The 24,927-nt window shown below is 38.4% G+C and overlaps 2 protein-coding genes across 2 annotated transcripts in view; both read left to right on the top strand.

Annotated features, from left to right (window-relative positions):
* Positions 1-19,882, top strand: part of LOC124167633 — a 795,973-nt gene extending 776,091 nt beyond the window's left edge. The window contains exons 5-7 of the mRNA XM_046545613.1: positions 14,443-14,687; positions 19,405-19,636; positions 19,863-19,882. Of these exons, the coding sequence (XP_046401569.1) occupies positions 14,443-14,687; positions 19,405-19,636; positions 19,863-19,882 (497 nt within the window). The remainder of the gene's footprint in view (positions 1-14,442; positions 14,688-19,404; positions 19,637-19,862) is intronic.
* Positions 19,883-21,933: 2,051 nt separating this feature from the next.
* LOC124167632 overlaps positions 21,934-24,927 on the top strand; it is a 481,758-nt gene continuing 478,764 nt past the window's right edge. The window contains exons 1-2 of the mRNA XM_046545612.1: positions 21,934-22,045; positions 22,750-22,903. Of these exons, the coding sequence (XP_046401568.1) occupies positions 21,934-22,045; positions 22,750-22,903 (266 nt within the window). The remainder of the gene's footprint in view (positions 22,046-22,749; positions 22,904-24,927) is intronic.

Raw genomic sequence — 24,927 nt, 5'->3', positions numbered from 1 at the left:
CTTTTTTATCCGTTTTTTGTTTGCTTTATTTTTTTATCGACCCTACACATGTTGAGAACAGTGCAGTCAGCTGTTGTGCAACATGTTTCAAACGATCATGTGAAACGTGATTATGTTTATTTCAATTATTATTTTTGGCCTTCTAATTATACGCATTTTTATGCATTTATTTACATCTCTATGGTAACGGATTTAATTTTGCAAGCAGAATAGATGATGAGGATATTTTGTTTGCCTTCAATATTTTAACGTTGAATGGATAAAGTAGTCCTTTTTCTTTCATTTCGACGGACGAATGTTATTTCAACATGCGTTGTAGCCATTAGATTTGTCTGTGTAATCATAATTTTGATGATGGCTATAAAATTAGCGACCACAAAATTTTAAATTTCTCCACGAGGACTATGCGTTAGTGTTTGTATAGGGAAACATTCAAATTCAGATTTTCATTTTTATTCACTATTTCCGTAATGAATGTCTTTATTTTTTCAATTTCATAATTTGGACGTTGTTTTACTAATCGTCTCATTTTATTTTTAATGAAAAAAACGAACTTGATTGAAAAATAATATCAGAAGGAATAGTATATTTTATTTTAGATTTTTTTTAACTTTTTCAAAGTAAGCTTTGTAACGCTTAAGTTATTAGAGTTGAATCGTTGTGCGTGCGCCTATTTTATGGTTCGCATTGCAGCCAAGCTACGCTGTGCAGAAGTTCTGAACTACCGGATCCTGGATGTTTGTTTCTCATTACTTGCTCTTGATATTTTCTTGCCAACGGAATGTGTAATTTAATTAGCGGACTAGACAATTACCCACCGTAGCGTTTTTCTTGAGAATTTCGTTCCCTGAACCCTGAATGAGTTTTGCTCGGTCTTCTTGTGAGTTGTCTTGGCCAAAATAATTTTTTAAGCTTTTTCACTGAAGTAGTGATGTAATTGAGGTGAAAATTTCATTTTTAGTGTTTTCGTTTTCATATGTTGATTTCGAAAACATGGACATAACAATTATAAAGTTATAAAGTAAGCAGTATTGAACCCTAATAATGGAAAAAAGCCATTCTATCGTAATTTTATATTTATATATTATTGTAACGAATTACTAAATTATTCTCACCATGAGATTGCCTTTTCCATTCAATGGAAGATGAATGTATGATAAAGGCTTCAATATTGCCTAATCTAGCATTGATTTTGGTGCTTGCTCGATCTTATTACTCTTATTCTCAATGAGTGGATATTCATGCATTTTCTTAGATTTTTAAATAAATATTTCAAACAGTTCTCGCAATTACTTAAGTTTTTAGATTGGTGTGGAAGTATGAAATACCAAAAATAACTCTTATAACTATCTTTTCATCAATCACTATAGTTCGTTAGTTATTTTTAGGATATCACTAGGCCTAGGTTGGGCACGTACTCCCTGAGCACTCCAGTTTTCTTTATAGTTGCTTTCCAAAATATATGCAAAAAACCAACAATGAATTTATGTTAGTTAGGGTTTTTATGGTGGCTAGAGTGGTGTCTTTCCATCTAGATGGCACGGGTTCAAATCGTCTGTTCTGTGATCGTCTGCTGTTGATTGTTTATACTCCCGATGTGAAGGCCTCATTGCGCTGTTTTCGGGGGCAATTGTAATAAATAAAAATATTACTAGAATGCTAAAATATAACCTTTTTAATGGTGGATATTGTGCTTGGAATAATAACACAGTCCATGGCAGAGGAAGTAACTTTCCTAAGTGTATTTAAGAATCACTTGGATGTATTAATCGCTCCGAACCATCTACTTGATCAATCTCGCTCCTCGAGTTTCTAATCAGAGCTCGTCTCAGTTTACACGGTCGCGTTCTCCGTGCTGCTTCTCAATCCAGGAGGTTTAGGTGCGAGTCACGACCCTAGCTCTCCACTTTGTCCACTCAGATTGATGTCCCCCTCCTCCGATTGGTTTCCACGCCAAGATGTTCGATTGGAAGACCTTACGGTAGGAACGTCAATCATGCCTTGGATGAGCGGCTGAATCTTCTGAGGGAAGTGGAGTGATGCCCCCCAGGGGCGCACCTAGGAATTAAGGCTGGGGGGTGTTTAGGTGCAACTAACACCGGGGTGTGTGGGGGTATGGAATACCCACCAGGATAAGCGGTAGGTGCGAGATTAATAAATTGCGGAATTTTAAGATAAATGGTTCAAAATAGTGAGCTTTACGGTTATCTTAGGGATATTTGATTCATCCTTACACTATTAAATTAGTAATATCACTCCAACTATGTGAAATGGATTAAACTTAAAAATTTCTCTGAGCTCTGGGGGGGGGGGCTTATCCCCCAAAACCCCCCCTCGCTGCGCCACTGATGCCCCCTACCTTCGCTCGCCTCGTCCGAGCTATACAGCTCCTACTATGATCTATGCTAACACCTGAATATGTGGATATAGGTATTTGGATGTGATAAAATATCTAAGAATCCATAACTAACGAAAACTACCTCCGATAAATCCTAAAATTCATAGAAATCTGGATATTTATTACTTCAACCAGCTACTTACGTGTAATTGACCCATTCTAACCCAGTTCTGTTTCTAGGGGATATTATTTTTCAAGACTTCTCATTGTCACATTTGTATATTACTTATATTGATATTATTCACATATTCACATTATGAAATTTTAAAAATATAATAATTTTACATTCAATAATAATTGTTGTGAGCTACATATTTTGTCATTATATTCAGCAGCACGAAGGAACATGTAGCTTAAATCTTTCTGGAATAGGGCTGGAAATGAATACATTTTTGATGTTACTTAGAAGCAACATTGGGTTATGATTGGTTAACAAGGAATTTATTATGTACTCGAGCTAAATGTCGAGTTTCCTGTGTTTATACTTTTATTTTTGGCAGAATATAAAATTTAATTTAAAGGAAATAAAGCTGTTCCGAAAATAGTAAACTTTCTTAGGAGAGAAGTCGTGGAACATAACTAATGAAAATGATTCAATTGAATTTTTTTTTCAGTTTCTATAGTACCTGAGGATTATTGTAAAGCAATCGAAACAGGTGTCGCACTCCATTAATAAGCTGTGGGCAATGCGATACCTCCGTCTATAATTTTCTGTTTCGAAAACTTCAGATGTTAGAATAAAGGCGCATCGAAGGTGGATTGAAATCGGTTGACCCGCTCTGAATGTGGTTCTGACGTCATTAACTTGCGTGCAAAAAAGTTAAGGGTGGCTTTTTTCCGTTGCGCTAAGTACAAGACGTAGGAAAAGTATTAGAAAACGGAAAATGCGGCGTAATACACCTCATACATTGATTCAATCGAGTAAAATCATACGATTCAATCGTGATGGAGTGGTAGTTTTCCATTTTGAAATTAATACTTGCAATTTTCCACGATTATTTAATTTATTACGACTTAGGTTTCCATGTTACTTCAACATCTTCAAGTGACATTGAAGATAATTATGTATAATTGAAGCATAAGGTGACCTTAAAGGTGATGTAGTCACATTGTAACCTAGGTCGTAATAAATGTCGTCATCGTGGAAAATTGCAAGTAGTTATTTCAATATAGATGCAATCGAGAATGAAAGGTAATTATTGAACTATCCCACTTCACTCATCCTAGTACGTAGGTAGGTACTCATTTGAGCACTCACCCTCCTAATATGTCCTATCATCGAATGACATCACTGCCCTTGATATATATCTTCGTGCCCCAATACCTTTGTGCCTGCCGGTGGAATTCAGTCATCACTTTCCCAGCTGATCACTTTGATGTAATTCCCATCCATGACGCTTAGGGCGCGTCTCTTAATCCAGCCCGCTCAATTAAATTGCTCGCAATTAACTCTGCTAGGAGGGCCAAAAGGAAGAATGGTCAAAAGATAAAAAAAGTTCTCAAGCGTTCGTTTAGTGCGAGCTCAGTGCTGTGATTCCTTTTGGAAAAAAATGGAGCGGGCCTATTTTCCTCGGCGTTACTCTATTCGGAGGGATATGGTGGTTCCTCTCATCTTCCTTTCTTTTCGTCATTCTAGCAAACAGATGAGAATCGTCCCCCCAACAGTGCCCTCCATGGCAATGTCCCAATCGAAACAGCGAATTTTTAATGATAGTCCAACGTTTTTTTTTTTAGCTTTTGAAGTATGACTCGAGTATGACAAGTGCTGATACTAGGATATCATTCATACCTTACAATCCCTTTTCAAATTTAATTAGAAGACAGTAATTTATTGCTGTAGAAGTAAACCCTTTCATTGTCAAAATGATTGAACTTTATAATTTAATTGGTAATGAACATTATGAGGCATTAGTTTCAAATGAAATGGATAATATACGGAAAAGTTATTAAAATCAGGTAACAATTATGTTAATTACTTTTTTACATAATGAAACAACTGCGCTCATAGTATTTAGAGATCATAGGTACATTTAATGCAGATGTCCCAAAGCAATGACTTTTTTCCTATGCATTTAAGTTATATCGTGTTTATAAATATTTTATTTTAATTGAAACGACCACTGCCATGATTAATATCTTCTATCAATTTATCTGAGGATTGACATACATTATATATCCGATGATTAATATGACTTAACAGAATGTAATCACATTTCATCCTAATTTAAGTTTATTGCAAATTTATGTGACAATTAAGGCGAATGCTGTAGAGCTATCGTATATGAGTTAAGGTAAAGTTCAACGTTGGAACTTCGTCACCATAATTTTTCAATCTTTAATTTAGGGTCCATTGAATTCAAGACGTGTAATTTAAATACAAATGACGCTAGAGTTGCATCACAAAGTGGGAATAATATTCAATATAAATTATATTAAGGTATAAATTTGATTTTTCTGTGGCATAATTTTTCCTAATAACATCGATGGAGATAGTATATGGAAGAAATATTTTTTTTAAATGCACGTTAAGCTGGAATAAATTAATTTTTCGTTTTATCTTCCGCGGTAGAGAATGTCTTTTAGAAATGCATTATCAAGCTTAAAAGCGGAGGAAGTAAAATTTTTCATCCGTCATCTCCATCCATCTATTCTCTTAGGAATTTCCAAAGCAGAATGTGGAATACAATTCTAGGTTTTTTACTCTTAACTTTTCCTCGTACCCATGCGTTTAGCTAATGGGCAGGAAATTGTTTTCAAAAGGAAACACTCAAGTTCCTTCGACTCTCGCATTTGATATTGATGGAAGCTGAAGGAAAATAATTGTCTGAAACTGCTTCATCTTTCCGATGATTCCACTTTTTTTCGAATTTTTTCCCAATAAACCAGCATGTCTCCTTTCAACTCCTTTTAAAAGTTAGAATAATGTTAAATTTGAAGCATATTAATTGCTAAATAGTATTTTTCTGTACTATAATTTTATTTGTTAGTATCTACGCCCGTGGAAGTAATATTTTTTTTTAATTCGCATCAAGTAAGAATGAATTACCTTTTCATTTGCTTTGCCGCGGTGGACATGGTGTCTTTTAGAAGTGCATTATCAAGCTACATAGCGAAGGAAGTAAATTTTTTTATCCATCGTCTGTTGAATTCAGACTTTCCTAAGCAGAATGTGCAATACAATTCTTAGTTTTTTATCCCAACTTCTCCCGCATAAATTCGTTTACCTAATAGGGAGCATATTGTTTTCAAAACGAAAATTGAACTTCCTTCGACTCTCGGATTTGATATTGATGAAAGTTGACGGATAATTATTTCCTGGAACTCCTTCATCTTCCCGACGATTCCACATTTTCTTTCGAACTCCTCCCAGTAAACCAGCACGTCTCGGCTTTGCCGTGTTTTATTCATCCCAAACATTGATCGTTTGGATTGCTTGGCGGCGTGGTATCCATTCCCAAAGCATTTATTATGAAGAACTTCAGCTGTCTTCTTCTGATTTTTTTCACTCTCTTTCGCCGTACGATATTTCTCTATGCGGCGTTTCCTTTGCGATGCCTTTTTTGGCACCTGATCTCATCGGGTTTTCGCGATTGTAAAGGTAGCGGCTGACGCACGTGATGTAAGGGCTATCATATTCATTGCGATCATTCCGGTTATTTTCTTTGCTCGTTTCATTAAATCGAAAGAGGAAATACGTGAAATAAGAAGAAATTATTACCATGACATAATAGCAGGGTTGATTGATTTAAATCACTTTGATTTAAATCATGATTTGAATCACGATTTAAATCACTTGATTTTTATTTTTAAAAATCAGGTGATTTAAATCATAATGTGATCTATATGTTTGATTTTTAAACAGTCAGGAAAAGGAAGCTGTAAGTGTATTATTTTGATTTTTATTTCTTAATTAATACAATGAATCAACAGTTATCAGCACAATGGTGGCTCTGAAATAGAAATGATACTGTAGGAATGCTTTTGGCTTTGGTTAGAATACTAGTGTATCCGTTGAAAAAAATTGTTTTCTGATTTAACTTCTAAGCGTAGGCACCACACAAAGTTGCAATTACAGAATTTTTCTAACCTTCATATGCTTTAGAACCGCATAATATAGCACATTTGATACTTCCAAAGGCAATTTTATATTATGCTGGTGTAATTTTTAATTTGATACCATTGGCATTTCCATAGTTCTCTCCCCTGATTGACTAAATGTTGTATTAGGTTTAGAGTATGTTGCCTATTATACAACTGTTGTTTCTGCAAACGATCATTCTCCAATATGCTGCCCAAATAGTTAGTTTTGCAAATAACTGAATTTTTGAATGGAGAACCATAAAAATCTCATTTAAATCAATAAAATCCGATTTAAATAAAAAAAATCAACAAAAATTATTTTTTTGAAAAAAATCATGATTTTTATCAACCCTGCATAATAGTACCTCTATGAAAATGCACCTACCACTTTGGCATTCCGCGTGAAGCAGTTTTCTTTTTCGGACCTGTAAAATAATTCTTGTGCATTATTAGTTCTTGTACATTTTGTGCGCATCATACAACTTTGCAAATAAACTATTCATAAGGTTCGCGTAATTTTTGAGAACATAGATTGCTAATTTTTCAGGTGTCTTGTAGCATCTTTGAACGCTACTCTCTGATTCTTAATGTATCAATAGGAATTAACGCATATTGATGTAATTCAATGATTTATACCATCTTTCTTTACTATTCACCGCATACCATTTACTCTCATATGGTATGGTGTTTGGAGGAGGCGACCGACAGCTGAGGTCATTTGCGCCATGAGGGAAGGGGTTGGTAAGGAAGGGTGGAGAGAAACCCGGCGTCGGCATTAACCTGCTCTTAACGAAAGGCGCCAAGGGGACCACGGCTTAACGTCCCGTCCGACGGACGGAGTATTGCGCTTGAAATGTCCTCCGTACAACATTCAAGTAGTCCTCCGGACAGTCTCTGAAAATTCTACGCCACCGCCGGGATTTATAACCGAGCCCTCCGGGTGGGAAGCCAATACTCTAGCAACCACACCAAACCGATCCCCCATTTACTCTCATTCGAGTCTGTTTTCAAAGTAGGTATTTCCAAATCATTATAGGTATTTCCTATCAATGCGACCGTTCGTTCTTACCCATTGAATCACAGTAATTAAACTAGCGAAATACATGAACCCTAGCCAAATTCAAGCCGTTTATATAGAACTTAAGGTCGATGTTTTCTAGATATGTTATCACCAATTTTTTACCAGAATTATGCTGATGAATATTCCTTTGAAATTGATGAATTTATTTTTCGGGTTTTGGGGACATAGTGTTTTATATATTAAATGCTACCAAGTACTTTTTGGACTGAATTTATATTTCTTTAATTCAGCTTTTTAACTAACTATTGGACAAGTTTTGAACTGTTTCTTTCATAATTAATAACCTGTGCTTATTCACGGGCAGTCTATGTCTTTTTAGTGCATTAGATTTTATCGTTTTAGTACCTATGTTAGACACTGTATCTAATCGTGCCAATTTTGAGGGTATCGTGTATTCTTTAAATAGTTATATGGTCGCTGTTTTGCTAAATTATCACAAAATCATTATCGCATCTTCGAACGCTGTTTTATGATTAAAATCGCAACAGTAAGAATCAATCCGTGTAAATCAAATAAATATATATTGTATGCTGTTGGGCACGATATGGTGGAAGTTCTTACTATTAGTAAAATAAGACATTGCAATATTTCCACTGAGTTTTATTATGACACAACGCGTTTCGTCGTTACAAACAGCATTATGAAGTGTTGTTGAAAGTGGAAACATTGCAATGTCTTATTTCACTGACAAATAAATATACATATGTACACCAATTTTAAATTAATGTACATTTGGCGATTTATGGCCCAAAGTTGGTGGTAATATTACCAGTTAATATCACCCATACATCCCATATATAGGGTTTGAATTCGGTGCGGGAACTCCTTTAGTCCGCTAATTCCATTCGTGTGATCCGAAGCATTGGTACACTCGGACGCTGAAGAAGGAAGTGTTATCGTAGGGGTGAGACGACGATAGCGATCGATAAGAGGATGTCTTGCGGAGTCGTGGCAAAGGACCTCGCTTGGATTCCTTCTCCTCGAGAAACATTACTTCTTAAGATCCCCAAGGATTCCCAAGTGGCCCTTAGGAACACGATGGTGACCGAAGGAACGGCCTACGTGGCCATTTCTTCCGCTAGAAACCATTCCATCCAAAGCCACAGGACGTCGTAAAAAAAAGAGTCGCAGTCGAGTTAATGATCTCGTTTTTTTTTCAAACTGCTCTGCAGCTATTTGTTTTTAATTAAAAAAACCTCTTCTTTATAGACCGCTTGAGTAGGGACGTAGGGTAAGGGTATGCTATGTGGGAAGGCTTGCTAATGAGCATACGATGGTATTCCTCGTACCAGCGCTATAAACACTGCTTGCGTTGCCATATCCAGTTAAACGAGTGCCTTTTTCATTCGCAAAAACCCTTCTTTTTTCTCCACGAGTTCTCTTCTCTGCAGTGTGAGCTTATCCCGTCATTTTTTTGATCGCGTGTAAGCAAAGCGCTTTCATTTTAACGATAGAAATGAAAGCGGCGGTGGTTGTGCATATCCTGCGTAATGCTGTTCAAATATTCGTTGCTTTGGGAGAATGGGCATTGTGTCCCCGAATTCTAATGAATTCCCTCAGTGGCAAGCTGTTTTTGACATTTTTTCATGCGAAGCTCACTCGTTTTTCATACTCAAAGGATAATGTAAAGAGATATATATTTTAACTCATTGCATTGAGCCTTAGAAAATGGCAATAACATTATGTTCGCTAAAAATTGAGTAAAGCAACAAAGAAACGCATTTCATGAGGTAATTAAAACGGGAAAGCCGTAGTACCTCTTTGAAAGACAAAATTGTCTCCACTTGACTGGCCGATTCATTTAAAAGTATTTGTGACGGTTAAATTCACTAACTGATAAGTGCCTACGTTTGTTTAAAGATGGAGAATAACGAATATTGTTTTATATGAACGCTGGTTTCAATTTGAGAAAAATAGGAATAGACGTTTTCGGATGTGGATACATAGGTTGCATGGAAAATCATTTCAAAATTCTAGAAGTTATTTTTCTGAATAATTATACTATGCTATAAAAATTGGTTTTATAATAACAATATTTAGCTCTTCTATAAGGCAATTATTAGACTAAATGCTGGCTAATTATTAATGCGGGAATGAAGAAATAAGGACGAAAAATATTTATTTCCATTATGAAAACATTGAAAGGTATTTTGTGGATAAAAATAAATTTAAAACTGTGGTGACTTTAAAATGGACTGTAACATAGAATGTACAACCAATTCAACGCATATGAAATTATGCATAATATACTCAATGCGCAGGTCCTTTACGATAGCGTTCCAACACCATCAGAAGTTATAAACAACTTTTTATCAACGTTATGCATTTATCAAAACAAATTAGTTTTTTTATTCTGTTTCGTTGTATATAATACAATTTTAGCCCACATGCAAGAAATCCATGTTGTACATACTGTATTATTGTAAAAATTTCACTAGTTTTGTGACATGTTACTAGGGTTATCACTGCGTATCAAAAGTTTTAAATTGTTACTATACTTGGTATATTGGTTTATTTACGCTAAAAGGTGACGACGATGGAGGGGCATAATTCGTTACATACGTCATTACTGAGATTAGCATGGCCTCAATTTCCTGAACACGGTGTGGACTTGACACATCAACACCTTGTTCAGTATAAACCTGGGTGAGATACAACTTATGAAGAAGATGGCTAGGGGGCAAAAATAGAATCATACGTGCAGGTAAGCGGGATATCTAAGTTCGAATTCTGGTTAAGGAAAATTACTTTATGAAGGTGAATTTTATCCTTGGTGGTAAAACAGATTTGTACTCCCAGGCGTGACTGCGAACAACGTTAATTGTTTCATGCAGATCCTTGAATTGCTTAAAAAGTTAGTAGTTCTAAAATTAATTTAGCGTCCAACTCCGCGCTCTCACAACTAATGAAAGAACTAGAATGTGGATAGATTATTGCATGAAATGTTATATTTTATCATCTGTAATGTGATTCATCTTTGGCATTTGCAACCACTTACCGTAATGGGTTTAGTAAACACTTGGGTGATTTTATGACAAACAGGTTTTATATGTGTATATTTTCATGGTCGAAAAATATTCAGGTCACGTTTACATTATACGCATCTTCATGCCGAGTTTAGTTGGAGGGCCCTTCGTCGTGCTGTTCGACCACGCGTAAATCTGTCAAGAAGAGAAAAAAAAGAGACTGGGCTGAAATGCACCAATCCATGTGATGCTATTTTCTTTTTCACCCATAAAAACCATGTGGATATGGAATGCTTCCGGTTAGTATCCTTTTAGTTCTGAATTAAAGGAACGAGAATTTCTATCTTGCTCTTTTTCACGAGCGTGTGCAAATAATAAATTTTCGCAAGACCTGCCGCGGAAGAGAATATTTTCGGTAAGAGTCTCGCATTGTTGCAATACAATATTTAAATAATAATATTTATTAATTTAATTATTTTTTCATTATAATCGTGATGATGTTGCATCAGAATGCAATTAGGTAAGTCAGCGTATTACTCACCGCTTTGCCTCGAGACTCTTACAATCGGTCGTGATAATTCTGCCATTGTTTTTTCGTGTCGAGCGGGGATACATTTTTTTATTGAAATAATTCGACCGTGAATATGAGACAACCGCTATTATCTACGCATTTTACGCAGTCTTGATAGTATAAATTAATGCATTACATGCTACATGAAAATGTCGGTAAATATAATATTACAGGAAGGAAATAAAAACAAAAAATTGAAAGTAAGCTTTTTATGATAGTGTTTCTGCAATCATTTTCATATTGACAGACTTCCAGTTAAAATGCTGCGTTCACTTAAACTCCATTGTGGCTTTTGTTGAGGCCTTGTGTGTATTTGAGTCTATGAGGAATGCTGAGGTAAATGTTATTTACGTGTTTAGCCAATTGTGTTCAATAATTTAGCGACGGAAATGAGTTCAACTTAATTTCGTGCGCTACATAATTTTCTAGAAATGTAGTATGTCTCTCGATTGATTTCATGTATAATTTTCCTGTTTACTTCCATTTGTAACTGCATTATTTCCATGTGATTTGCTGTTGTCCATTGTAGTTTGGATTTTACTTGCGTTCTCTAAGGTGTATTTTAGTTAAAGTATGCAGCAGTTCATAAATGGAGTTGTTGCCTATAGTCTATTGTCAGTGTATGCCAAATGTTTACTGTGGTGAAATTATGGCTGGCTACGTTTATTTTTCACTTCATATGTAGAGTTATTAAAAATGTGGAAGACAATATCCGATTATTTGAGCATTGTTTTCACAAAGCAATGCACTCATCTTCTCAGCGTCACATTTTCGTAGTTTTTATTAACCATTCAAACGGCTATCTCCGTCTTTGCCCTTTCTCATTCTTGTCATATATATCAAATCATGTTGTACCTTTTTATGTAAATAGATAAGCCGCGGCCCTGAATAAGCTATGGGGATTTAAAAGAGAATATACTCGAAAAGGTTTGACGAAACGATAATTGCGATCAATCTTCAAGATGTCATATGAGGGCCCTAGGAGCCATGGAGATTTTTTGTAATTTAGGAGATAAAGATTTTTGGGGTACACAATATTGTTTTAACAGAGAGATATAAGTGAATCACTATATCTTTATAATTTTACTTATCTGTGTTTCCCTTTGCCACAACAATATTGTATACCAGGGTGCCTCGTTATACCACTTTTTTTTAGCGAATTATAATACCCGGAAAAAGCTGCTTACCCGTATAGGTGTTAAAAAAGATTTCTTTTTTCAAATAGGTCAATATCTTCTGTCCACCATTTTGCCTAAAAAGTTTGAAATTTTCAACGAAAATATTAAAAATGCAAATAATTTCAATTTGGTTGGAGCGAGCACTAATTTTTTGCAATGGAATATACCTTTGGACTTTAATCGATACTTTAGATGCAATACGTCTGCTATATTTCTTTTAACTATTAAGAAAACGACCTATTGTTATTATAAATTATTTTTTTATTTTTTTAGAAAGATGTTTTATGATGTAGGCAACCCACAACATGCAGCCACATTTTACGCAATGCATGCGGTAAACGAAGCGGAATATTTTCAAGCAAAAACGTGGATTTTAGGTCTGAAAATGTGTACCCCACCAAGCATTATCTGCAATTATCTCCAAAAATAAAAAATTACAATTGTACCCATAAGATTTTAGGGTTGATGATATGGCTAGGCTATGCTTCTCATGCGTTTGAATTGTTATTTTATTGCTACAGTACCTACTAGGATTTCGAAACCCTATCCATGGTGAATTTCAACAAACGGTATGAAAAGAACAGTGCTTAACCGTGGCACGCGTTTTTAAATGTTGGCCATAGTCGAGGCATAAAAAAAATCGTCACTCTCTCCACCGAAGCTAAAATTATTTTTGAATAATAAGTACGCCGTTTAGTAGCTATTAGTACACGTCTCCATGTCGTGAAAACGCCACCATTCACCAAGGCAACTATGCTAGATTTTATTCTGGAACAGTGGAATGTGGATACCGTTCTGGGAAATAATATCTCTCTTCCTGGGAGCGAAAGTAATTTTTGTCTCGTTCGACGTGAGTATTCGTGGGCGAGTGAAAGTTGGTAGTGCAATTACGACGTCCTTGGAGAGCTCAAAACACTGAAATCCCAACGTTGTGGAAAAAGGTGTTGGCTGTCAGGTTTGACTGTGACAATAGGCCATTCCCTCCGTGAGATTCATTTTTCTAGGATGTGGGTGTTAAAAAGCGCTGTGGAAGCGGTTGTCCTACATTCTATTCTTTATATTTCGTGTGCTTAGAAACTCTCAAAAGCGCAATACCAACACTTTCAGGCAAAATAACCTTGTGCTTATGGTTTTGGGACGCTATTCAATGAAAGTACCGCGAATACTACAAAAGAGGATCCCAAGTCGGTCCCAAAATGTGTTGTCACCAACCGCGCATTTAAATGGGTTTACAAGAGTCGCCACTCGCGTCGCTGACGGACAAATTGATCCGATTTTCCCGGGGAAATAAGGTATAATTGAGGGTATCAGCAAAAATTTAGATTCATGATGATGTGATCTATGAAATTCATTACTTTTCAATGTTATTCCTCGCATTTGCAAAAACTATGCTGCAAAATATTGGAATAAATGGATCGCATCGGACTCATCACCGCGTCACGGATATTTTTAAGAGCCAATCAAAATGCGACCGAAGTGGCGGCAGAAATCAATTTCCTATAGGATGGAATTGGCCCTCCTCTATGCAGACCCTTTGGTGGGTGCTCTGAACGCTTTACTTTAGGCGTCGAATGCTTTCCTCGATGGATACGAATTGCCTACTAACTTTGTGATAAATATATTACTTTGATAACAGTTGGACTTTTATTCTTTGAATTTTAAATCTTACTGCAACACATTTAAAACTAGAGTGTAATTTATAAATGGAGTGATCCCTTTTAATTATTATAATAATTATTATTCATCAAGTCTGTTGGTCATTCACCACCCCTACAACCCCCATATCTTTTTTTCCAGTTCATATCCAAGACCCTATCGTCGCCTCAATCCAGTCCAATATTCTGTTTCCCCCATTTCCTTATCAGTACTAGGTTTTTAAAACCCTTCACGTACGGGATTTCATCTAAGGTGATGTGCAAAAGAGCGTATGGTAAAACTAGTATGAAGACCCTATCGTCGCCTCAATCCAGTCCAATATTCGGTTTCCCCCATTTCCTTATCAGTACTAGGTTTTTAAAACCCTTCACGTACGGGATTTCATCTAAGGTGATGTGCAAAAGAGCGTATAGTAAAATTGGTATGAAACGCGTCTTTAAATCATTGAGGAATATAAACAAGTATTTATTTATATTAATATATATGTGCGTGTCTTTTTTTCGTCGCAGCAGCAGCGGCAGATGCGACGCAGCCGTCCTCGTGGTATCCGTCCAATCCTCCGACGCCGGCTCTCATGCAGAGTGACCAGCCGGCCGAGGCGGTCGCGGTGACCACTTGCGGAGGCGTGGCGAGGGGGCGCAGAGGGGTCCTACAGACCCCTGGATTCCCCGGACCCTTCCCAGTGCCCCTCCGATGCCGATGGGTCATCGACGCCTCCAACTACCCCGGCTCGGACATCGTCGCCTATCTGACGCAGGTACTTATCTACGTCTACATAATACATGTACGAGGTACTTTTTTTTCGACCTCCGATCGATAGCTCATCCAAAACACCATACAGGCGACAGGCGGGTACTGCACGCATAGGGCAACAGCGCATCCTCCGCACCACACGCTCAAGTCATTTCTGGTCTTAAGTTTTTAGTTTAAGGTTAGTAGAAATCTCATTAATACACTGCCTTAATTGATTCTCCTGCCAAGTTTGCACTGCGGAGCGACAGCCAGAAAACTCACCGAATGGCTTCAGCATTGACATGTCTCGACCTTTATGCCGATAAAAGAGAATTTTTCAATGCACTGTGGCTAGAGTGTGAATCAGTGTGAAACATTACACCCATTCCCATTCAAAACAAAAGAGGAGACATGCTGGCTTCAGGAGGTGTTCTGATCCATGACAACGACCGTCATCTCAGCGCTGATGCAGCCCAACTGCTCCTTGAGCAATTTCAATGGGACATTTTCGATCATCCGCCGTGCAATGTCGACATAGTGCCGTGTGACTTCCATCTTAACACTTGAGGTGAAGAAGTGGCTAAGAGGGAAGGGTTTTCAAACAGGCTTTGAGTTTCAGAACTAAGGCAAAATTCATTTGAAGTCACTGGCGGCAACATCTTCTGAAGAGGGTATAATAAAATTTGTCCACAGGCACGACCAATAACTCAATCGACGAGCCGATTATCTCGAAAGGATCCCACAGGTGTGCTCAACATTTAGAAGTGAAATAATATTTAATCATTCTCTTTGTCTTCTGTTCATGACCCATTGGAGGTTGAAAAAAACGTCCCTCGTACATGATACCCTGCGAGCCAACTCTAGGGTGTTTGGCAGGGGGTGATCAATCACCAGCATGCCATTGGACTCCCACATGCACACCACACGGTCCAAAAAACGTCAGGCATGCTAACAAATTATACTTCCACATGCTGTTAGAAATGATAATAAAATTCAGAAACATGCGTTAAGTTTTACATAGGTTAGTAGGATACACTACAATTCATCTAATCTCTCTGTGAGTTCTAACAGTGCCGTTATAATCTCTTATTGACCGCGGAAAAAAAGACATTCTGAATCTTTCTTTTCTAGAGTCTATCTGTCTTATTTAATTTTTATGATCTGATCTTCTTAAGTATATTGGCGTTCGTAAGATATGGCTAACATCGTTAGATAAGACACTGCTTTTGAATTTATTTCATAGGTTTATTCCCTTTTTCTTCTGACAGAGGTTCCCATCCGAGTGCGAGCCACCTCTAGAGTTTTTTGGCTAGGGGTATTGTGGGGGTAAACAAGTGTCAGTCATGCTGTCGCATTCGGTACGCTTACATCGCATGGTCATGACGTCATGATCCACTGATCACTGAGCAGAGTGAGGCTGGCCCATGCCACATGATCCTCTCGGCATTACGAATACCAGCTCCGAACCCCGCCCCCTTCGAATAACCACCGATGCATTTATAAACCCATCCAAACTCTTTACCACATTTACTAACTATTTCTTTAATTTTCTTTGGATCCTTAAAAGTTTTGAGAACAGGAAACCTTCTTTCATTTATTGTGCTGTAAGAAGGTAGATTGTGGGTATATATCACCAAAATCGGACAAATTGTTGAAAAACATCAAACCTTTAAAAGCCGACCATGATTGGAATAGGTGCTACAGAATATTTAGGCACCATATATGTTATGGTATGATGTGTAAGACGATGTAGAAATGAAGATGGTGGAAGCATTCTATGACGGCTTTTTTAGCAATAGTTAAAAAATCATGAATTTTTTTTAGCTTTTGTTTTGTGACTTAAGTTTTTTCTGCATTGTTGATGCAATTATTTTTTTCACTTTTGTTCTCTGATATAAATTTTGAGATGATTGCGATACCTTTTGCTATTTATTACGCATTTTTAGTAAATTTATTTCATTGAGATTCATGAATACAAAAAAAATGGGAATTGTACGACCGCATTGGGCTTCCAGATGTTTTCCTATATTTCGGAGTGGTGAATGCGATGGTTTCCTGGAATAGCCACGGCTTTAATTAGACGCAATTCGATCCAGTTTGCATTGTGGTTCAGTTTGCATTGTTCGCCATAATTCCTGTAATTTCCGGTCGTGGTGGCCCTATGTCTTGACGTCAATTGGCTTTTCCTGTGCTGGCTATTGAATAACGTTGAGGTGGACACCATTTGGTTTGGGATGAATGGAAATACCTAGAACCTGTGGTACGGCAGAGGTTTCTCTTGGAATTTCATAATGATGCGCAGTCAATGTCAACTTGTGTGTACTTTTTCATGCTCCTTTCACGATCAAAATTAATGAGGCAAAAACGCAGGAAATAACTTCAGAGCTAATAATAGAAAAGTTGGGAGGAATGAATGGCGAAGAGAAAGCGAATATCTAATTTTGCGTCCAATATTGGAATGGAATAATTTGTGACCACCTGGATCAACTGATAGGCTGACCATGACGAAACCGTGAGTCGTAATGGGTCAGCTGCACTCTGCTCAGCTTTTAGCGGATTATGACATCATGATCAATCGGTGAGAGCCTTCGGAATGCGGCAGTACGCAGCATAACTCTCACTTGTTTTCCTACATTCTGCCCCCTGATGATCGGCTTGTGTTTTCGTTTTTGTTGATTAACTCTGTGTTCCTTCTCCAATTCACAGTTAGGTCCACCCCTTCCATCCTGAAAATCCTATTGTTTTCCTTCCCTTGTTACACCTATCCAACATTGTTCTCTCTCAAACTGTTTTCAACATTCCTCTCCTGTTCAAAACTCGCTCCGTCCTAACCTTCTGCCTGCTCCGGATCTCATATGGAAACTACCTCTCCTCAACCACCATCTCCAACACTTCGTCGCTCCTCCTTCTCTCCTTCCACTTCACCTTCTCCATATTCGTATCTCGAGGGCCTCCTCTCTTTATTTCCAGTCCATCATAATCATTATACCTAGTATTCTATAGATTTTGGTTAGTTTCCATAGAGTATTTAAAAATAATTCTGAGAATCTCCCTCCCTTAGGCGCATAACATACTCCCTTTCATCCCATTAAAAAAAATCTTATTATATTCCTTCTTCTCCATCGTTCACCTAACATTCTACCCTCTAATACTGTTTTCAACATCCCCTCTCCCCGTAGTGCTCATTCCATTCGTATCTTCTGTCTACTCCATATCTCATTTACAAGCTTCCTCTCCCACACACCATTTCTAGCGCTTAGAATTGAAGTTTAAAAATGAAGACATGTATCCTTCATGTCTTTATTCCGCTCATTTTATATTTGCGGATTAATCACAGGGAGACTAAGGCAATGCGGTTTTGTAAAGCATCGCGAGCGAGGAATGTGAGACTCAAGATAAATGTGGGTGGGGAAAAACTTGCAAGGCAGGTAGAGCAAGTTATCTATTTGGGCAGCGCATTAGAGGAAACGGACACAGTAGCAAGGATATAAGGAAGCAAATTGCACTAGAAAAAGAGGCGATCATGAACAGGAAAGAGCTTCTGAGAGTATCGTTATGTAAGAATTTAAAGAAAAGGTCAGTGAAGAGTTTGATCTGGAGTGTAGCTCTCTACGGTGCGGAAACGTGGACACTGAGGAAAGAGAGCGAGAGAAGATTGGAGGAATTCGAGATTTGGGTATGGAGAGCGTCGGAAGAGGTGAAATGGACGGAGATGAAAAGGAACGACGAATTGCTGGATATGGTTGGCAATGAAAGGCAGCTTTTAGATGAGATACGGAGGATACAGAAGGTATAGATGGGAGGAGTACTTAGCGGGGAGGGGATGTTGAAAATGGTGTTGGACGGTAGAATGTTAGGGAAACGAGGGAGAGGAAGGAAAAGAATAGGATTTTTAGGTAGATTGAAAGGGAGTAGGCCTTACAATGACTTGAAGAAGGCAGTGCTGGAAGGAAAGGGAGGCTCCCAGATCACTTCTTTAGTACTCCGCGGAAACCTACCTTAATCGGTAGAATACTATAATAAATATCTTTGCGGGTGAGCTGGTGTGGCTAAAGCAAGTGGAGATAAGGGGAGGGAAAGTTTCTCAACATGTTACTTTCCCTTTGCCAATAAGCAAACAGGCGTGGCCTCAGTCACTCACTGTCAGACCTCAGTCGATTGAACTTCTGGAATCTGCTCGTGGAGCAATGTTGCCAAACCTCACACGTTTTCCTTGAATGTTTCTAAGCATGTCTTTCACCAACGGTGCCTCATATCATGGGGCTTCTGTGAAAAGATTATCCTCAATACTTTTCAAATGAGTAGATGTATTGTCTCGTCGCCGTGCCCAAAATACCAGTGGCTAACCATGACTCACCCTAAAACCAAAGTGGAGAACGCAGGAATTGTCGTCAAAAAAGGAACATGGAACCCTATGGGCTGGGATAGGGAGTTATAGAGGGCTGCTCACACGTTAACAGTGACAAAGTAGGGCGGCTATGTGTATTTTGCAACATTAAGATCGTCTCTCCTCTTCCTCTTGGTACTACCCCTTCCCCATCCGAGAGTGTCCGGGCTCTAACGAAAGCTCACCAGCGAACATAAAAAATAATAGAATACAGTATGCTGTAAAGCTTTTTCATTTTGACGTAATTAACTAGCTGATATGGTTAGCGGAACGATAAGCTTTTGTCAAACCCAACTTTGTGCTAATTATTGTTTACTATCAACGTCTACAGTTTGATATTTCTTCTTCCTCCCAGGTCTTCGTGACGAGTGGTCTCCGATTCGAGTCCTTCGCCTACCTGGATGCGGACGGAAGCGAGGGCAATGGCTTCGGCGGTTGGCCTGGAATCATGGGCTCAGGCGGCTCGCCTATTGGCCGCCAGCTCATCCTGAGCTCCGAGTCGAGGCCGCCGGCGCTGGAAGAGGTTGGATGGATTCGCTCCGAGTCTCCCTTCCTCGTCGCCACGCTCAACTTGGACCGACTGGAAGGCAAGTATAACATACAATCAGGGATAGCAAGTGAAACGAAACGAATATATTTTGTTTAGACCCGATGAGAAACGAAAATACGAGGACTGGGTTTAGTTTCATTCCCGCACGAAATTGTAACCACCAGGGAGTTTAGGAGGAAAGTTTCTCGGGTTTTCCACCGGTTGATGTCGTCCATGGTTCCCGACGTTTTGATCCGCGACTTGCTCATCCTCATCATCCTCAGGAGATCTTCTGAACCCTTGAGGAAGATCAGCAAGTCGCGGATCAAAACGTCGGGAGATATGGATGACATCAACCGGTGGAAAACCCGATAAACTTTTCTGCAACTAATACGCCGGGAAAACCTAAGATCATACACCAAGGAGTTTAGTTTCGACCCGGGACGAAACTTTACTTCCGGAAACGAAACTAAATTAATGGAAACTCCACTGCTCATTCTTAGTTGCGTGGAGGGGGAAAAGAGGGAATAGTTTCTACCCATTTCATGACAGAACCTTGCGTACGATTCTGAGTTCACTGCTTTCCTGTTTGTGGTCAAAATATGAATTTCCCATGCATCTAGTGATGGTAGGCCGAACCTCTACTTCATAATATTTCGTAATTGATGTGTGGGTCGAAACTAAAGCGTTCGAAGGTGAAGCACGTGGTCTCTCCGGTGCGAAACATTACCTGCGTTTCGTTTCGTCCCAGAGGTTTAGTTTAGTTTCGACCCGAAATAGTTTTGACTCCGATTTCGTTTCAAAACTGAGTCTTGTTCCCCGAATTCAAATACATTTAATTTAATTTCTACATTTCGATCTCGGGAACAAAACTATTGAAATTTTACTATATTTGACTTTCGTTTAGTTTCATTTGCCATCCCTGAATAGAGTTGGGTGAAAACTTGGGAGGCTGCAGAAAGCGCAGAACTGCGGCGAATTCGAGGGAAGTGCTTTTGTTGGGGGAACGTTGGAGGGAATGCGATGCGCTTCGGACTAAGTCAAGAATAGACCTTAAATGTAGTAAAGCCCGTAGCAGAAATGGAAATTTTAGCCTACACACTTATGTTACAGTACTTCTTCAAAATAGTCCGATGTCTGCGCACGGGGCACTAAGTTTTTTTAAAGGACTGCGCGAGGAGTGTTCAGAAAATAACTGGAATAATATTTAAAATTTCTCGCGAGAATCCGCTCGTAATTTTTATTATTATCTTGGTACACAATCCCCCGGTATGATAAAATGTTCAGTTGTATTTATTGTTTACTTTGTTTGTGACAGTCTCTAAGGTTAAACGTGTGTTTATGAGCTCGGCGATTGTTTATGTTCAGACTTCATTGCTTGTTCGTGAATTCTTTGCCAAAACAACATTCTATCAATGCTCCAGTCTCTATTTTCGCAAAATATGGCTTCGTGTGACATGTTTCTTCTTTAAAAAATAAAGGGAAGCCATTTACAAGCTTGCATGGCATGAAAAGAAATCGCTTTCCGAGCTAAAAGCAATTCCAAAGATCGAGTTTGAGAGGTGTCCCGAAGATTGAAGGAAGCGTTGCAACAAGTGCACAATATCTAATGGGGAAGGTGTAAATGTAAATATAATGGGGAAGATGTTAATCCAGATGAATAAACATTTATTCAATAACTTAAATTTCTGTTATTTCTGAACTCACCTCGTACGTGATACGTACATCTTCATATATTATTGGATTTTTTTGTAAATCGATCACGGTGTGCAATTCTATAAGTAAGTGACCATATTCGGAGAGCTGTGATGTGTTAGTAATGGCAAATTATTTTTTGCACCTACGAAAACTTTATTGATATGGATCGCGCGGTAGTGAGCTAACATCCCTGTATCTCCTCGTCAGCTAGGAGAAAAACTCCGGGGTGAAAGTGGAAGTTAAAATTTGTGTAGATGTAGTAATATAAGACCTTGGTACGAAATAGTGTTACACTGTTGTACCTAATTTACTGATGATATTATTAGGAAGTCATGTACCCCAGACAAGATATTGGTCTTCATTAATCAAGAAAAAACTCATTTTATATAAATGATCATGAATATTTTTTAAATCTCAATTCAGTCAAAATGCTTTACTTAGTAGCATAAATGATGCTAATTTTTGCCTCAGAAACGATCACACGCTAGGTGGAAGCACGTACCCATAAAATTTGAAAAAATTGCAAACATAGAGGAAGCAGTGTGAAAAGAAGTATTTTTTTCAATTTATTTTCTTTTTTTGGGCTAAACGATTACCGTATTCTCGTGTTTTATTTTAAACCATGCCATTGGTCTAGGGAGAGCTCTACCCTCAGCTATGCAAACCAACCGTGGGGTAGAACTTGAAGTATGCCTCCGGGCCTCTCCCGCGGTTAATTCCTCGAGCAACACTTCATCATGCAGTCAAATGGGAAGTAGTGCTCTGTGGAGTAATGCATACTTTACCAATTTATTATCTATTTCCATGGGCGTAACGATTGTCACACACTCATATGCCTGGTGGTGCCAAGATATTTGTATTGTTTATTTAAATGCGGAAGGAACTTTTCGATTGTGTTTTGTTTGTCGTATTGTTGATGGTTATCAGGGAGTTCAGACTGTTTCGGACGCTCATGCGCCTTTATCTAGTCAATTTTTATATTTTAATCACATTTACATTACTGTAAATTTATTATTTTTTAAGTCGATTTATTTTTTAGTTTTTGTTTGCTCATTTAGCGGGGAAACCGTGTGTTTTATTAATACCATATCCTTGGTCTGTGGTGATCTCTAGCCTCACCTAACCAAACGATCCGTGGGGTAGAATCACTGGGTGACAGAAGTGCACTCGTGAGTGAATCCGCGCAGTACGACTTCAGCTCCTCCGCGGTTATTTCCTAGAACAATTCTTCATCCTTCAGTCAAATGGGAAGTAGTGCACGGTGCAAGCTCCTAGGAGTTCCTCAAGTCCCATTATATTTTTACCGGACGAAGCCTTGTGTCCGTCCGCCCTCGTCGTAACGGGGGCGCGGCGAGTTCAATTTCCCACTTAACCATCCGTGTCATGCTCACGTGTGCCGTATATTCATATATTCCTTGGGAGACGGCATTATATTCGCTCTCATGTATATTCTCTCTTTCTCTGTCTCCACAGGAAGCCACATCCGTGACTTGGGGCCACTGCTCTCCGTGCACGGCTTGAACGTGACTTACGAGATCATTCCCAAGAGTGACCCAGTCAGGGAGAGCAAGTGCAGTTTGCTGGAATGTTCCGTCGCCGGACATTGCTACGCCAAGAGCGACTTCTCGTGAGTATATCGAGTGAAATATTTTTAATCTCCCCCCCTTATCTTTCCTGGCTTCCGTTTTATTTACAGTAAAACTCGCTTATATTGAAATTCAGGGGAACCATCGTTTTATTTTGTTATAAAAGGGTGTTTCGTAATGTCTAATAAAAGAATTTTTCCCTATACATTACATAATTGCTGGATAATATTTCGCAAATCCTCTTTTTTTTTAAGCATGTGTGCATGTAGGAACCCTCTAGAATGATGCATGCAGGTTGTGTATCACCCCCTGCCAAACACCCTTGAGGTGGCTCACTGGGTATTTTGTAGATGTAGATAATTGACCTCCAAATGAGAGATTCGCCGCAACAATAGATGCAGGAGACTGCTGTTCGGATACAGTAAAACTCTTCCAACGAATTTCAGGGAACCATCGTTCTATTTTGTTGTAAACGAGATTTCGTTATTATGTCCATGATTAGAGATTTTGCCTTACAGGATAAAGAATTTGGATTCTTTTTAAGGATTCCCGGCTAATATTTCGTATGTCGCCTTAATTTAAGCAACAGATCCGTTACAGTTAAACATCGTCCAACCTTTTCCATTAAATGGCTATAACGAGAGGGACTTTAAGATCAACAGTAGAACTATGTGGTGACGACCACACTTGAGAATAACTGATGATTACATAAGGAAAGGTGAAGTAACCAAGATGGGCGTAATTTCTTCATAAAGGAGGAAATAATTCCACAAGGGACCAACGAATAGTTCGTAATAGCGGCGACACCTTACTCGTTGGATGCGGGGAACTAACATTGGCGATCATAGGAAAGTCCTAGGGACCAGTAAATTACCTCGTTACATGCATGATCGTTATAAGGGAGTTTGACTGCATTACACCATTACACTAATGAAAGTAGGTTTGCATGGAGTGTTAAAGTAATAATCGGTAGCCTACTCTTCCTTCATGGACATCCCTTTTCAATTCATTATGAGTTTGAAGATTGAAGTTTCAAGAGGACTGCATAGGAAAAGCATCGGTCGATCCCACAGAAATTCGTTTGCCAATTATTATCAAAGTATTCTGCGGAATAAGGTTGGTTTCAATGGAGTACTTAAGAAGAATCGGCACCTTCCCCTTCCTTCATCCTTCATGGACTTCCTTCCTCAATTCATAATAAGTGCTACGCTTAAATTATATTTTAATTACAAGAACTGTAGTGATAATACATTTCCTTTTCGTTAAGTTCCTAGTTTATTGTAGAGACTCTTATAATATTCAACTATTCTACCGTTTAAGGTAGGTTTGCATGGAGTATTCAAGTACCATCCTGGTAGTCTCCCCTCCCTTTATACACTTCCCTCTTCAATTCATAGTAAAGTCTACTCCCTTTGATTCTATCTAAAAATCCTATTCTCTTCCTTCCTCTCCCTCTCTTACTCAATATTCTACCCTCTAAAACTGTTTTTAACATCCCTTCCCCGCTAAGTACTCGCTCCGTCCATACCTTGTCTCCTCCGTATATCATCTAGAAGTGGTCTCTCCTCACCCACCATGTCCAGCACCCACTAAGTCTACATTATGTGTATGTAAGTAGGACTCTTTTGTCTTCCTTCCCGTCCACTTACCTTTCTCCATACTTTTCCACAGCGCTAGTTATTCAGAAAAAATGTTCGTGAGAGAAAGAGGTGCTAGACAAAATGGGAATACGTCTTCCTGAATTCTCGTCTCTGACGAAGGATGAGGGATAGGTTGCATCTGTGCACTGAGGTTCTTGAAGTTAGACTGGGAGTGATGGGGCTCTTGAGTTTTTACACCTGGAGAACTCTTCTGTAGAGCATTTTTTTTTACAGTTTTAGTGCCTCGTTGAAATTACGTTTTATTCCGAGAGAGCCGATAAAAACAACCACGAATGGATTTGGATAGTTTTTACGGGCACAGGTTAAACCAACTTTTGCCCATGTCACGTTGAAACATCATTTTATTATTACCTGTATTAGTATTACGTTTTCCACTAACTTGCCGGAAATTACGAGTAAACGAA

This window comes from Ischnura elegans, chromosome 11 (genome assembly GCF_921293095.1).
Source record: "Ischnura elegans chromosome 11, ioIscEleg1.1, whole genome shotgun sequence".
Lineage (NCBI taxonomy): Eukaryota > Metazoa > Arthropoda > Insecta > Odonata > Coenagrionidae > Ischnura > Ischnura elegans.
The sequence above is the reverse complement of the archived record's forward strand: the minus strand, read 5'-3'. Positions and strand labels throughout refer to the sequence as shown.